Source organism: Colletotrichum navitas (genome assembly GCF_030913465.1).
Source record: "Colletotrichum navitas strain CBS 125086 chromosome Unknown LY79scaffold_33, whole genome shotgun sequence".
In the NCBI taxonomy this organism is placed as follows: Eukaryota; Fungi; Ascomycota; class Sordariomycetes; order Glomerellales; family Glomerellaceae; genus Colletotrichum; species Colletotrichum navitas.
The window spans coordinates 22764-35937 of record NW_026850579.1 but is presented as its reverse complement, the minus strand read 5'-3'; the positions used below and the strand labels follow the sequence as shown (position 1 = coordinate 35937).

The 13174-nt window shown below is 55.5% G+C and overlaps 5 protein-coding genes across 5 annotated transcripts; 4 read left to right on the top strand and 1 right to left on the bottom strand.

Annotated features, from left to right (window-relative positions):
• Positions 1-363: 363 nt before the first annotated feature.
• LY79DRAFT_555205 (uncharacterized protein) lies at positions 364-843 on the top strand. Its single transcript, XM_060557911.1, has 2 exons — positions 364-769; positions 821-843. Exon 1 carries the CDS (start codon positions 417-419, stop codon positions 639-641), a length of 225 nt encoding a protein of 74 aa, XP_060413639.1. The 5' UTR covers positions 364-416; the 3' UTR covers positions 642-769; positions 821-843.
• Positions 844-2388: 1545 nt separating this feature from the next.
• Positions 2389-3108, bottom strand: LY79DRAFT_223016 (uncharacterized protein). Its single transcript, XM_060551623.1, has one exon. The coding sequence runs from the start codon at positions 3021-3023 to the stop codon at positions 2562-2564; it is 462 nt and encodes a 153-aa protein (XP_060413638.1). The 5' UTR covers positions 3024-3108; the 3' UTR covers positions 2389-2561.
• Positions 3109-3880: 772 nt separating this feature from the next.
• Positions 3881-4438, top strand: LY79DRAFT_555202 (uncharacterized protein). The gene has a single exon (XM_060557910.1). The coding sequence runs from the start codon at positions 4025-4027 to the stop codon at positions 4202-4204; it is 180 nt and encodes a 59-aa protein (XP_060413637.1). The 5' UTR covers positions 3881-4024; the 3' UTR covers positions 4205-4438.
• An 853-nt stretch (positions 4439-5291) lies between these two features.
• Positions 5292-5944, top strand: LY79DRAFT_555199 (uncharacterized protein; the record flags this gene model as incomplete). Its single annotated transcript, XM_060557909.1, has 2 exons — positions 5292-5656; positions 5717-5944. The coding sequence occupies one exon, from the start codon at positions 5295-5297 to the stop codon at positions 5538-5540; it is 246 nt and encodes an 81-aa protein (XP_060413636.1). The 3' UTR covers positions 5541-5656; positions 5717-5944.
• Positions 5945-7456: 1512 nt separating this feature from the next.
• On the top strand, positions 7457-12353 carry LY79DRAFT_580099 (Sec7 domain-containing protein; the record flags this gene model as incomplete). Its single annotated transcript, XM_060560074.1, has 2 exons — positions 7457-10307; positions 10363-12353. 2 exons carry the CDS (start codon positions 7457-7459, stop codon positions 12351-12353), a joined length of 4842 nt encoding a protein of 1613 aa, XP_060413635.1.
• Positions 12354-13174: the final 821 nt, after the last annotated feature.

The following is a 13174-nucleotide window of genomic DNA, read 5'->3' as shown; positions in this document are numbered from 1 at the left end:
ATCAGCTACGTGGGAAGATGGCAATGATGTTTTCTGCAACAGGGAGGTATAACAAGTGGAAGACGCGACGGCAAAGTACTAGGTCCAAGACCGCTGCCAATACCAACAGGGTTGTCAAGGCCCCAAGCAGCTGGGAAAAAATTTGGAGAAGAGGAACCAAGAGGGCTTCCACCGACACATTACCGGATGATGGAGTGAAGGTCCTCTGGGGTTTGTGCCACATAGGCCTGCGGGTTAAGTTGTGGAGTTAAGAGGAGAAAAGACAGGCACTGGGGCCGTCTTGTGTTTTCGGACGATGTTGCGTTGATCAAGTATTAGCACCCCGCGGCAGCACGGCTTCTCTTTCCTTGGTGGATACATATGCCGTCGTACTAATACCTATATAGCATCACCAATAATCTCGATCACGGCGTCCCATGGTCCACGCACCCCGCACCACCCCTATTCCTACACTTTTTTACCTTATGATGGGCGTTATAACGTCACATCAAAGTCAAGCTAAGTACCGTCACGCCAGTATGTGGTCTGATGTATATCTACAACAGGCCATTGAGGGCTGTATTACTTGCTGGTTCGTTGACAACCAGAAAACACATTCCCGTTGGGACGGACCTCATCATTTTGCTCTGAACAGCTATTGAACAATCTCTGAGCCACATGGAGGGAGCCAACGCACAGAGAGCGCAGCCGATTGTGGTTGTACCGAGCGATTATCCTTGCGTATAACCGGTGCCATAAGCATTTCGCCGCTTCACAGGTAGTTCTTGTACTTCTGCAGTTGGCATGAGGCTGACGTGAAATTGTACCGAGCTCGGCTTACAATAGCAATGGCGTCTAGTCGCAGCTTCGCTTTCCCTCCTTCTCCTGCCGTCAATGGTCTTGGTTTGTAGTCATGGCAAGCTGCTTCAAGCATCTCAGATTCGCCGCGGTTTCGGACTATCCTGGGTTGGTACTCGTGGGATCTATCACCTGCAGTCCGATCATTGTGTTTTTTACGATAGCTATGGCTATTCACACTCAGCAGACAACACCCGTCGTTTTACTCACGTGACGTACGTACTTATTCCAATCGACAAAGGCGGCGCCTTTTAACTGATGCCGCAGAGACACGCGCCATCCTGTCGGAGACTGTAAGGAAATTGACTATCATTGTTAACGACTTTCTCTCATCGATGAAGCCTTTTCTTCGCGTCTACCCCCGGAACAACTCGGCCCCACACCCTGAAGATGACGAGAGAGTTGGACTTCAATGACGGCACAGCTGCAATATTCCAGGATGATTCGGGCGAGATTATGTGCCCCCGACCATGCTAAATTTGACAGCTTGCATACCACATACATAGTAGCACTCAGCAAAATAATGCAACGTCGCGAGGCCAGTCGGTCGGCCCCCGCTGCAACGCGGGATCCGTCGGCTCCGTATACAGTGACACCTCGTCACGAAGATGCCTACTTGGAAGGTACAGCCGCGAGCTGGAGCCCGGCGAGAGGGTCCAAGCGGCGGGCCCGCCAACGATGCAGCGCTTCCTTCGATGCATCTAATGCTGCGTTGGTAGTGGTAGCGGGCGATGGATACCGCCATGGTACTGGGAGAGGCCGAGCGAAGTGTGACGCTGATGCAGTGAGATCAGAGGCCGCTCTCGCGACGGCAATGATCCCGGAACTTGGCTGCGGCTGTGAGTGTGTGCCGGGATCTCAACGTGCTGGTAGTTGCCAAGATTGCGAGGATTTGAACTACCGGCTAGAAGAGTCATTCACGCATGGCTTGGCGGATGAGCAGAAACCGTCTCGTGGCCGGCTTGGTCCCAAAGTTGGGATGGTTCTTGCATTGAAGTCGCCGCGACGTGCGAAGGGCAGAGAGGGCAACGACAGCACGCGACGTCGTTTCGAGGGGTCACAGAAGCAGGGTCGAGCTGCCCAGACTGTCTGGAGAAGCGAAAGCTCGCTTCGCCGCGTGCGATGCAGAATCGTGATCTTGAAGCGACGATTGCCAGGGCTGGTGATCTGCCGATCGACTGGCCCGGTTCGTCCCCAAGGGGTTGCCAAAGCTGGGAGCCCGAAACGTAGTTCCCTGTCCTTCTACACCATGGTGCCGAAGGCTACAGGGACTGTACACCAACTGAAGAAGCGCCGTCGTCGACATACAGACACGTGGGGGCATGTAACCCAGGATGAGCATAGCGAATTCACTACCTGGGCTCTGACCTGCAGTTAATGCGCCAAGATGGAGGCCCTCTCTTTGGTTCGCATTGCCGGATTGTCCAGTGGACTGGTCGAAGAACATTGAAAGATTCCAAGGACCGATCGTCACGGTGGCCTGTGGAGCGTCAACGGGTTGCGCCTTGACACATTGGAGCGAGATTGTTTAGGCTAAGGAACGTTGTCAATGAGACGGCATGGAAGATGTGTCGGTGTGTTTAAGGTTTCTGCCAATTCGGCGTGGAGAAGATTCAGCACGGAGGGGCGCCGGTGTTGGAGATTGAGTCGTTCGGCGGGCGAGCTTGGATCGAAGTGGGAATAGGGGCCGAGCCCGCGCTTTCCCCCTGTGACCGGACTGTTGGTCAGTGATAGGGAAGAGGTTGAGTTGAGTTGGGACCACCATCTCGCGAGCAAATTTCAGGCGGGGCCGTCGAAGTGCGACTGGAACTGGGTTGACTAGTACTAATACTGGTGTCGCAGCTAGAAGGCCAGCCACTATCCGGTGAGACGATCGGCGATAGCCTGGGTCCCGACCATCGAGCGTTAGAGCGTGTCACTAATCCAACGATGCACGATGGAAGGCTCCTGGTTAAGAATGTCGGCACTTGGGGGGGCGGAGGGGTATCCGGATGATTTCTGTTGAAAGACAGAAGATGGGTTCGTTGTCGCCCTGGGACGCGCGTGAGCCGGCAAGGCCCAGTGAGTTCGGCAATTCCCATGAGGCGAATTCTTAGCTTGGAGGCCCTGGCTTCGTTCCTTGGATGTGCCCGACATGAAAATCGCTTCCTTGAAGGAGAAGGCCGCAGAGCGCCGTTGTCACACATGTTTGTAAACCAATATTGGCAAGGCCCGGACACACAGACGGTGCTGCCCCATGGCACTCGATGCGCCAGGGTTGTAGGCCGGCGGTTGGCTGTCGATACGGAACGGCGGACCTGCAGGCACTGGAACAGCGGAAGAAGGGCCGGAGGGGAGCAGTGGAGGTTGTTTGGTATTACGTAGTAGTGGCGAGCGGCCGTGGACGGCGAGAGGGTGTAGAATGTCGAGGGCCGGGCGAATGAATGAGCGATTCAGTGGCAGCCAGGGATGGGTGCCTACGTGCATGCATGTGCTTCCATGTGGGCGGGTGCATACAGGAGAGCGAGCGCGCGCAAGCGAACCATGATAGAAAACAGGCACAGAAGAAGCAGAGAGGCATAGAAACACATTGAGCATTGAGCATTGAGCAAGGCGCATGCATCGACGGGAAGAGAAGCAGAGTTCAGACCGGCGACATCAACGGCTCGGGATAAGACGGCGTTATGACGGGATATGCCTTGCGGCATTGGACCAGCCAGGAGGCCGCGGCCGAGCCGTTAAGACTTTATCTTGGTTGCTCGAGGTTGGGATTGCCGTCGAACTCGCGGGGATAGGGATAGGCGAGGGGCAGCATCGAATAGGACGGATGGGCAGAAGGACCAATAACCGCCAAGCAGCCCAAGGCGGCTAATGCTCCTTTTGACAGACGAATACCGACAAACACGCTGGCATCGTGGCATCACCCTCTTGGCCCCCTGCGCAGCCGGTGACATGCACGCTGGATGGCCTCGATGGAGACCCGGTCAGAGTTCTGGGGGACCCTTGAAGGCGACTTCTGCTTCGGGATAAGGGCTGCGGTGAGAGAGGGCTGCATTGTGCATTACCCCTGCAGCTCTGTCCGCTCTTGATCCCTGTCCTCCCCGTTCTTTTCATGAGCGCTTGCAAAGAGGGTGGGTCTACGGTAGTGGGCAAGAAACAGAGGAAAGGGATGACCGAAAGAAAAAGGAGATAATCGAGTCCAAGATGGATGGCAACGGTTGGCGTCGTCGGTATCTGGCGCCTCTCGAAAGGCCACCCGTCCGTCTCTCTTCCCATTTTCCCCTGCTCTTGGGTACGGCACTACTCGGTACTGCGTGGTAGCTGGTATTTAGCGGGTGGAGGAGGAGGTACAACAAGTTGTCCAGTTTTATCACCGGATCAGCCGTGATTGGCGTCGGGCGTACCAACAACGGTCCGCCAATGAGTCGGCTCGTTTGATTGGTGGTGGTGGTAATGGTGGACAGACCTTATTGGCGATAGACTATGAAATGAAGATGCTGATGCTTATTCTGGCCGAGACACCGCAGAAACGGCAAAAGTGCGGCGAATATCTGTACGTTGGTAGAAGTGAAACAAGGTCAGAAGGAGCAGAAAGGAAAGGGACAAAAAAGGAAGGAAAAAAAAAAAAAAAGGAAAAAGGAAATGCTATGGCAGGTAAGAGCAGAAGATTCGACAGACAGGGAGGCAGGCACGGAAAAAGGGGGAGAGGGGGACCCTGCAGACACGGTGGATACCTGTGTCCTCTTTGGGAGGACGAGGAGGGGCGCTCCACTTGGGCAAGTGCATAAGGAGGCAGGCAGGTGCTCCAAACTGTCCAGCATTCTGCAGTCTATGTGGTTATTTTCAGTATTCCGTACCTGCCAACTCGTATTGTGGTAGTACAGCTGGCGGCCGCATACTTGGTACCAAGGAAGGAAGGAAGCCAGCAAGCAAGCAAGTAGGAAGAGATGACAAAGTTGCAAGGTTTCGAGACTAGACTACTTGTCCCGCCGAGGTCCGAGGGAGGAAGGAAAAGAAGGAACCATGGAATCCGATACGGTGGGACGAACACGTACTATAGGCACCGGCAAGAAAGCCTCAATAATGCCTTCGTTCTTTCCCTCGTGCTCAGACACCTCCGGCTGCTTGCTGGCTTCCGTTGCCGGTACGTACTGCTGGCAGGCTGGCAGACAGGAGGAGGAGAGAGGAGAGCAGAAGGAAGGCGAAGATGCCAGATGCGGAAATTGAGGAGAACCGTTCCATTCCATTCATGCGTCGTGTCTCTCTACCTGCAAGCTGGTGGCCGACGATGGGTACTTTGAGATTCCATCGATTTTTTCTTTTTTTCTTCGAGCGATCAATCAATCAATAATTCATTGGCAATCCGTCCGATCAAGCCGGATCGTATTCCTTGTTGACGTGCCCCATACACGGCAGATACTCGGTACTCTGACAGCGCATACCGACTGTACGAATGGATACCTGGATATAGCGTTGCCATGTGTAAAAAAGTACAGGTATTCGTAGGTACTACGTTCCTCGTGACCTCGCCGATATTATCGTCCGTGCTTTGCCGTGTGGCGGCTTGCTTATATTCCCTTGCATATTGTTATTGTTGCCATCATCGTCTCGTCTGGTGTTTCTCTTCTCTTGGGCCGAACAGAACAGGGACAGGCGCTGGACACGTAGCGTGCCCCACACCCTGCGCTTCGTATACTGCCAGAGTTCAATCCGACCCGAGATGATGAGCCGTCTGGCTGTGATGAATCTCTCTGCCTGTGTCTCACGGTGTGCAGCATCTCGTTGTGTTACACGCGGCTGCCATTAGCGCCGTTACTGGTCTTGCAGTCTACGTTCCTACCTAGGTAGCGTCTTGTCTTGGTAAGGAGTTCTGCGGACGTTGAAACAGCACACAACGTACAGATAGATAATGGCTTGGAATCGTCGCCGTCCGTCCCTTCGTCCTCAACCACTTCCCAATTAGCTAGTATGGTATGACGTGATGTGTCATGCCATGATACTCGAAGACAAAGATACAGACATGCTGCATTTGTTTTCGGCTCCTTCAGGTAGTTGGACCGCCTTGGTATTTATTTGCATGCTCGGTATGTGACGTGGCGGCGGTGGACTTACGACTCTATTGTCAGGGTAGTCCCCGATATCCATTCTCCCACTTCCTCTACGTACATCGGATGTACGGACGCTACACAACTGCCATAGTACCGGTAGGTGGAACATAAGGACACACCACATCACGCACCCCCTGTCCAGTTCCTTCCTGTTCCTGTACCTGTCCCCATCCATCTTGGTCTTGCCCCATCATACCTGTAGTCCAACGTGCCCTGACCTTACCTCTCGCTACCCGTCCTGGACCCGGTTCTCGCTTTTCCATCCCGCCTTTTTTCCTTCTTTTCCTTTCTGTCGAGTCCTTCACTTGTGCTCTTCTCTCCACGTTTTTGAACGTTGCTGTGCTCGCCCATGAACGCAATGTCGATACTTCTTCTTCTCTGACTACTCGTGCTTCAGCAGCTAACGCCCCCCGGCACGTAGCGCCAGCTCCCGAACAAACCACCCCAGTGCTTGCATGCCTCTCCAAGCATCACCCAGTATTATCCAGCATCCCCCGGTACCCATATCTTCTTCCTAGTGTAGGAACACCGCCGAGTGAGTGCTCATCGGTCTTGTAATACGTACGCTATTGCTTCTTTCCGCCCCGATTTGGGCGACATCCACCAATACAAATCACCACCACCCGCTGCCAACGCTACCGCCAACATAGGCATACCTAGGCCCCCCCGTTTCTCATCGCCCCGAAAACCACACCCTCGTTCGGCAGTCGATCACACCCATCTTATCACTGCATCCCGTCCGAGCCTAGCAAATTCCAGGTCAGGGGAAGAGAAGATTGACGGTAACTAACATCCATCGCCTCATTTGGACCATAGTACATACTAGTTATCCACCGTTACCTGAGCCGACTAGTCGCCTACCTGTTTACGAGCACTAATACATAACAAACCTTTCGCCCATCGTGGCACCGTCTTGGTCTGTGGCTGCCCTGTCCTGCCCATTTGCGCCCAGGCCAAAGGGGGGAAACGGCGAGTCTAGAAAAAGCAAGCTGAGCAGAAAGAAAATTGTCGACCGCGTCCACTGCAACGTCGCCCCCCTACAAACCAGCCAAAAGGAGAATCATCCAAGCCTTTCATTCCCGCCACAGATTACTCGTTCGGAACTCGTTCGACCGGGAGACAAAGACGACCCCGACCATAGAACCCGGCTTTGTGGACATTGCGACGCCCGAGTAGCCGCTGTTTCGATTGACAGCGCGCCGCTCCCAGGATCCCCCTCCCTGCTCGGTTCCTGGATAGTCATTTGTGCTCCTTGAGACTCGCCTGCGGCTTACCCCCTTACGGTAGTCTTGTTGGATATTGCCTGCTTGCTTACCACTGGCCTGCATTGGACAGACTTGGGACCCCCATCCAGAAGCGTGTGGCCGCGTGGGATCAATCAAGCGGCACTTTATTTTGCCCAAACCTTACCTTCGACCCTGCCGATATACGCGCCCGCGCCTTGCGCCTCTACGCCTGTTGGACTGAGATCCGGAGATGACTTGAAAATCTTTCTCGACCCCCACGATACCTAGCCGCCCCCCTCCTTCGTCATGTACGTCGAAACACCGCGACGCTCTAGTCGCCGCCGTCCCGATCTCAACATCGACACCTCTCCAACCGCCTACTCGACCAGGCCTGTTACCGCTGTCGCCTCACGAGACCCTGCTACCGCTGCCGCTCCCTCCGTTCCGCAGACGCCTCCGCCAAGGAGCAAGAAGAGGCCGCCGCCGCCGCCGCCTTCTTCTTCCTCGTCTGTCTCCAAGAGCAAGCCCAGTTCCCGGTTACTGAAAGGACCGGCCCTCTCCCGTCATGCCGACGACTCGTTTCTAGACAACCCCGACTCACCCGATAGCTTCGACATGTCCGCCAACAAGGAGAACAATAACCCCGATCTTGCTCGTTTGCGCGACTCCCACGACTTGTCCCTGTCCCCGCGAAACGTTACACGCGACTCCCTCATGGCCAACATGCTCATCTCCCTCGATCAATTTAACATGGGCAGTCCAGTCTTCGGCTCGCTTGGGGCCGGAGCGCCGGGCATGCTTGATGAGCCGTCACAACAATACCAGTACGATACCGACGGAGACGGCTTCGCGACGTCGGTGCGAGGTGGGCGTGCCAATGGGCACTCGTACTCATACAGCTCCGATTTCGAAGCCGACGATGCGAGTAGGATATCCTCTCGTGGACGAAGAAGTAATAGCATCTCCAACTATCAACCCGCCCTGCATCGCATCAGCAGCATGCGCGAGCCGTTGCGAAGCACGTCAGGCCCACCGCGCCAGATGCACTCTCGAGGAGGCAAGGGGAGCACGAAAAGCAGCAGCTCGAATAGCATCGATGCCGGTTATGCCCAGGTCCTCAGTAGTACGAGGTGGGCATCGGGCTTTGGTGGTAGATCATCGAGTTTCGATTACGGCCATCGCCCTCCCGCACTGCAGGCCACACAACAACAACATCAGCTGCTGCAGCCTCAACAAGCCGGAGGTGCCCCGTGGCATATCGAATTTTCCAACAGTTTTTTCGCCGATGACGACTACGACGCTGCGCCGACGCCTACTGTGCCTGGCGGGCCCCGACGCACGATTTCGCTTTCGCCCGTGTCGCCTACGGGCGTCCCCCATTCCTTAGCGGCCACACCCGGATCCCTTGCGGTGGAGTCAGCCGAACCGCCACCCGTCGCGCTCGAACGCAAGCGATCAAACCTGTCCGCAATAAGTAGTTCAACGAACCACCGCAAGCCGGAAAACAAACCAAGCAACTCATCTTATGAAGAGACGCCGACTTTGCCAATCTCGGCCCCAGTGTCTGGGTCGTCCGCCATTTTATCCCCAGCACCATCTTCCATCCCCGCGCTTGAGATGGATTCCGCACCTGCACCACACGTGGGCTACGGCAAGACCAAAGAGGCCGTGCACGGAGTACAGATCCCGGCTCAGGCAGCATCGCAAACGAAAGAAAAACCGGGGTTTTTCAGGCGAGTCTTCGGCTCCTCCAAGAATAATACTTTTAGCAACACGCCCGATACGCAGAGCTCCACGGCCGTCACGTCGCCAACGTCTGTCGACGTCCCCGACCAAAGGTCAGGGAGCAAATCCATGCAAACCGCGAACCAGATGAAGCCCTCTGGTTCCGCCACTTCGAGGGATACCTCCTCATCCCATTCTCAGCATCACGTGCTGCAGAAGAAGCCGAGTTCCTTCTTCCGTCGCAGGAAGAAGTCTGTGTCCGCCGACGAGGTCCCTCCCATGCCAGCCGCCGCCACTCTCGAACCCCCAGTGCCCCCCTTGGTGCCCCCGATTCAGTTGGCTGCAGCCAAGGATAAACTTTCTGCGAAACCCGAACCCAGCCCAATTAGTAGCCTTCGCAGAGTCATGAACCCATACCTGAAGGGCAGCCCGGTGACGCCAAACACGCCTTCGACACCACAATCTGCCCCGCCTCTGCAAACTCTCAACTCTGAGATGGCCTCCGATCCCACTCCAGCTTCCCGCGACGACGCAATCGACGAGCAGCCGCGCTCCTTCTCGCCCGATTACGAGCCAAGTCCCAATGCACGTATACGAGAGGTCCGGACTGGATCTCGTGATGGTGATGACATGCCCTACGACTACGAACGGCGCACCGATACCCCGACCCGGCGGCCCCCAGAACCTCCCATGTCGGCAGAGAAGAGAAACAATTCCTTTCTCGACATCGATGGCAGCGACAACGAAGCTGACATTTTGTCAAAGCGGGGTAACAATACGCAAAAGGACACTGGATCCAGGTCTGCCAAGACGAACAAAGATGCGTCGCCGCCGCGGAGGAGTGCTTCAGATAGAAAGGATAGGACCCTGAGAGGCAGAAACAACGACAAATTGGCTGTCGCGCAGACAGACTCTGATGAAGAAGGCAACAGACCATCGCTAATTCTGCCGATTGAGGGTACCAGGTCTGCCAGCAGGGCATCGGGATCAACTGCGACCGACTACAAGTCTGCCAAGAGCAGTGCTCCTAGCCCGAGCGTCAGAATCGACCCCTCGGGGAACAGCAGCCCCAAGGCCCACGGCACGTTTGAGTCCATGGCCGCGAAGCCTCTGGATGAGCCCGACTTCGTTGTTGGAGACCCAACAGAGGACGACCGCCAAAAGGCCCAAAAAATCTTTGATGGTAACGAGGACTTCATCCAGAAGGAGAAGGCCGCCGCGTGGATGGGCGAGGAAGGCCCCATCCGTCAGAGAACCCTGCAGGCCTATATGGATCTTTACGACTTCACCAGCAAGAGCATCTTGCAGAGTCTTCGTTTGGTTTGCGAGCGTTTGGTCTTCAGGGCGGAGACGCAGCAGGTGGATCGCATTTTGGTTGCCTTTTCTAAGCGTTGGTGTGACTGCAACACCAACCACGGATTCAAGGCATCCGGTACGTTTTCTTGTCCACATGCCCGGATGAGGGAGCTCGAGCTAACACGGCATAGATGTTATCCACACAATCTGCTATTCAATCATGCTGCTCAACACTGACTTGCATCTGGCTGACATCGAACAAAAGATGACGCGGAGCCAGTTCGTCAAGAACACCATGACCACCATCACTCAGGCGGTGGCGGAGTCGGCTCCCGACGCGTTCGAACGGCCAACCATACTGCCAGGCAAGTCCAATAGCGCTCTTGGAGGCGACGATTCCAGAGCATCGGCAGAGGATCGTTCCACTTCGCGCCGCTTGTCGTTCCGACCCCCGCCGAGGCACGAGGTCGACGGGTCCGGAGACCACAGCCATGACGAATGCGGGCCCCTGGTGAAGGCGCCGTTCGACGGTTCGATGCGCGCCTGGGAGGCTCAAGTTGAAGTCGTCCTCAAGGACATCTACGCCTCGATCCGCGACGAGCGATTGCCACTTTTCGGCGCCGATCCGTCGAAGAACCTCGCGCCGAACTCGCATGGCAGCTTGTCTGTCATTGGCATGTTGAAGCGAACGCCCAGCGTTCTGAGTAAGGCCCCGTCTGAGAGTCAGGCATCTATGCGTGGGCGCATAGCTGAAAATGGCCGTGCCCATTCTTCCAGATGGAATTCGAAGAGCAGGTCACGACCTCGTATGGGCAATCCGGGATTCTCTTCATCGCGAACGAGCTTCGACGACGGAAACTCAGTTTGGAGCCCTACATTATCCTCGGCAACCTGGAGCAAGCTCTCGTTGGGCCGAACGCAGACATCGATGTCTGTCGATTCGCTCAGCTCGTCATTCCGCGGGGGCGACTATCAACAGTCCATCGGATTTGCCAACGCCCTTAGCCAGGCCGTCATCCGTGACGATGAATCAGCTGTCAGTAAGGAGCCATCCATTGTGAGCGACGAACTGAAGCCTACCCATCTGCTCGAGGATGAATCGCTGGAGCTCGCCGGCCCCCCTTGGGTCAAGGAGGGTATGGTGATCCACAAGCACCACCTCGACGGCATAGACAAGAAGGCCAAGGACCGTCATTGGAACGAGGTGTTCGCTGTCATCCAGCGGGGCCAAATGAGTATATTCTCCTTTGCCACTAACAAGTCGGTGGGACGCAAGAGCCGTGGTCGCCACGCGAGCAAGGGTCCAGCCATCGTAGGAGGTGGCAATTGGCAGGAAAACGCCACTAACCTAGGCACCTTCAGTCTCCGGCAGACTCTGGCGTCTACGCTGCCCCCGCCGGGCTACTCGAGAACTCGGCCCCATGTCTGGGCTCTTAGTCTGCCCACGGGTGCCGTGCACCTGTTCCAGGTCGGAACCCCGGAAATTGGCAAGGAGTTTGTGACCACGGCCAACTACTGGAGCGCGCGCCTGAGCACGCACCCGCTGGTCGGCGGTATCAGCAATATCGAGTACGGATGGAGCGATGCCATCATCAATAACGCTCTCGTCGCGGCCATCAACGAACAGACCACGGGCCCGACGACAGGACGTCAGCGGTCGAACTCAAGACCCCAAAGCGGCACCGTCAACTCTCGACCTAGTATGTCGAGCTTCCGCTCTGGCTCTCTCGACCAAGGACCCGGAGGGCCCTACAGTTCCGGCGGCCGTGGCCATAAGCTACCTGGCGACCGAATTCACGTTGCCGAGTGGGCGCCTCCGACACAGAGCATGCGGCCCAGTAACTTGCCGGAAGAGGAGCAGCTCGAAGGTCTCCTTGCGTACGTCAAGGGCATCGAAGGCGAGCTGCAAGCACACAATCAGCTTCGCAGCCCGATGTTGCTTGCCTTTACGCCCCGTGGCAGCAACGCCGTTCGCGCCATGGCGAACTGGGAGCGGAAGAGCGCTTACCTTCTGCGGGAGATTGTCAAGTTCCGCACCTACGTCGACTGCCTACAGCAGGCGGAAACACGTAGGAACGAGATCTACATGGAGAGAAACCTGGCCCGACGAGCGGCCAGAGGAGAACTGGATGAAGGCGAGATCGAGTTTGATGTTGGACGAGACGCGACGATCAGGGCCTAATGCGTACATTAGCGCTACGGTACGAGCGAGTCTCTCGATCGGAAAACATTACGGGTGGATTGTACGCGCACAAGCCAAGCCCACGACGACATGACCACCATCTTGAACTCTGGGAGTTTGGGTGGGCATTTTTTTTCTTTTTTTTCTTTTTGGGAAGGGGGGGGGGGGCGGTGGTGGTGTTGGTTTGGTAAACCATTTTTGCTATTCATTTGACTTCTCCTCATTTGTACAAACATAAGTTCGATACCCAACCCTTTTGTCATTAACGCCCTCGGCCTTATGTCCTCACTCTGCCTCCCTCCCCCCCTCCCCCCAAGGCACTTGGGAAGCACAGGCGTTGGTGGGCTTTCCGGCATTTTTTGGGGTCTGTGGAAGAAGCATAGCATGCATTGGATGTTTGGTTTTTTTTTGTTTTTTTTTTTGGGGCGGTTCTAGGCGGTAGCGCAGTCGAGATAATAGAGTGAGGGGGGGCATGGGAGTGGGATTCTCGCAACGTAGGGAGGGTTCATTAATGGGTTGTGAAAAGTAATACGATCACGAGCAAAACAAAACAAGACCCAGAAACAAAGCAATATACTTGGTTTCCAAACATGATTTGAACCTCGAGTTTAGCCACTCGATGACGCTTTCCCCCCCTTTTGAGTGCGTTTCTATGCCCGTCTCTTGTCATTATTGTCGTCCATTGTGTTCAATGACTCTGGTATGCTTCATGCTCCAGATAGAGCCTTTCCTCACGGCCAGCCGTCACACATACAGACAAGGCTAGTGTTGGCAATGCGGTAAAAGCGGTATTATTAGTGTGTAGCATTACAGACATTCCT

Bases quoted from the DNA above. Each gene is read 5' to 3' on its own strand.
- LY79DRAFT_555205 (XM_060557911.1), top strand. From the start codon at position 417: ATGGTCCACGCACCCCGCACCACCCCTATTCCTACACTTTTTTACCTT.
- LY79DRAFT_223016 (XM_060551623.1), bottom strand. From the start codon at position 3,023: ATGTGTGACAACGGCGCTCTGCGGCCTTCTCCTTCAAGGAAGCGATTT.
- LY79DRAFT_555202 (XM_060557910.1), top strand. From the start codon at position 4,025: ATGGCAACGGTTGGCGTCGTCGGTATCTGGCGCCTCTCGAAAGGCCAC.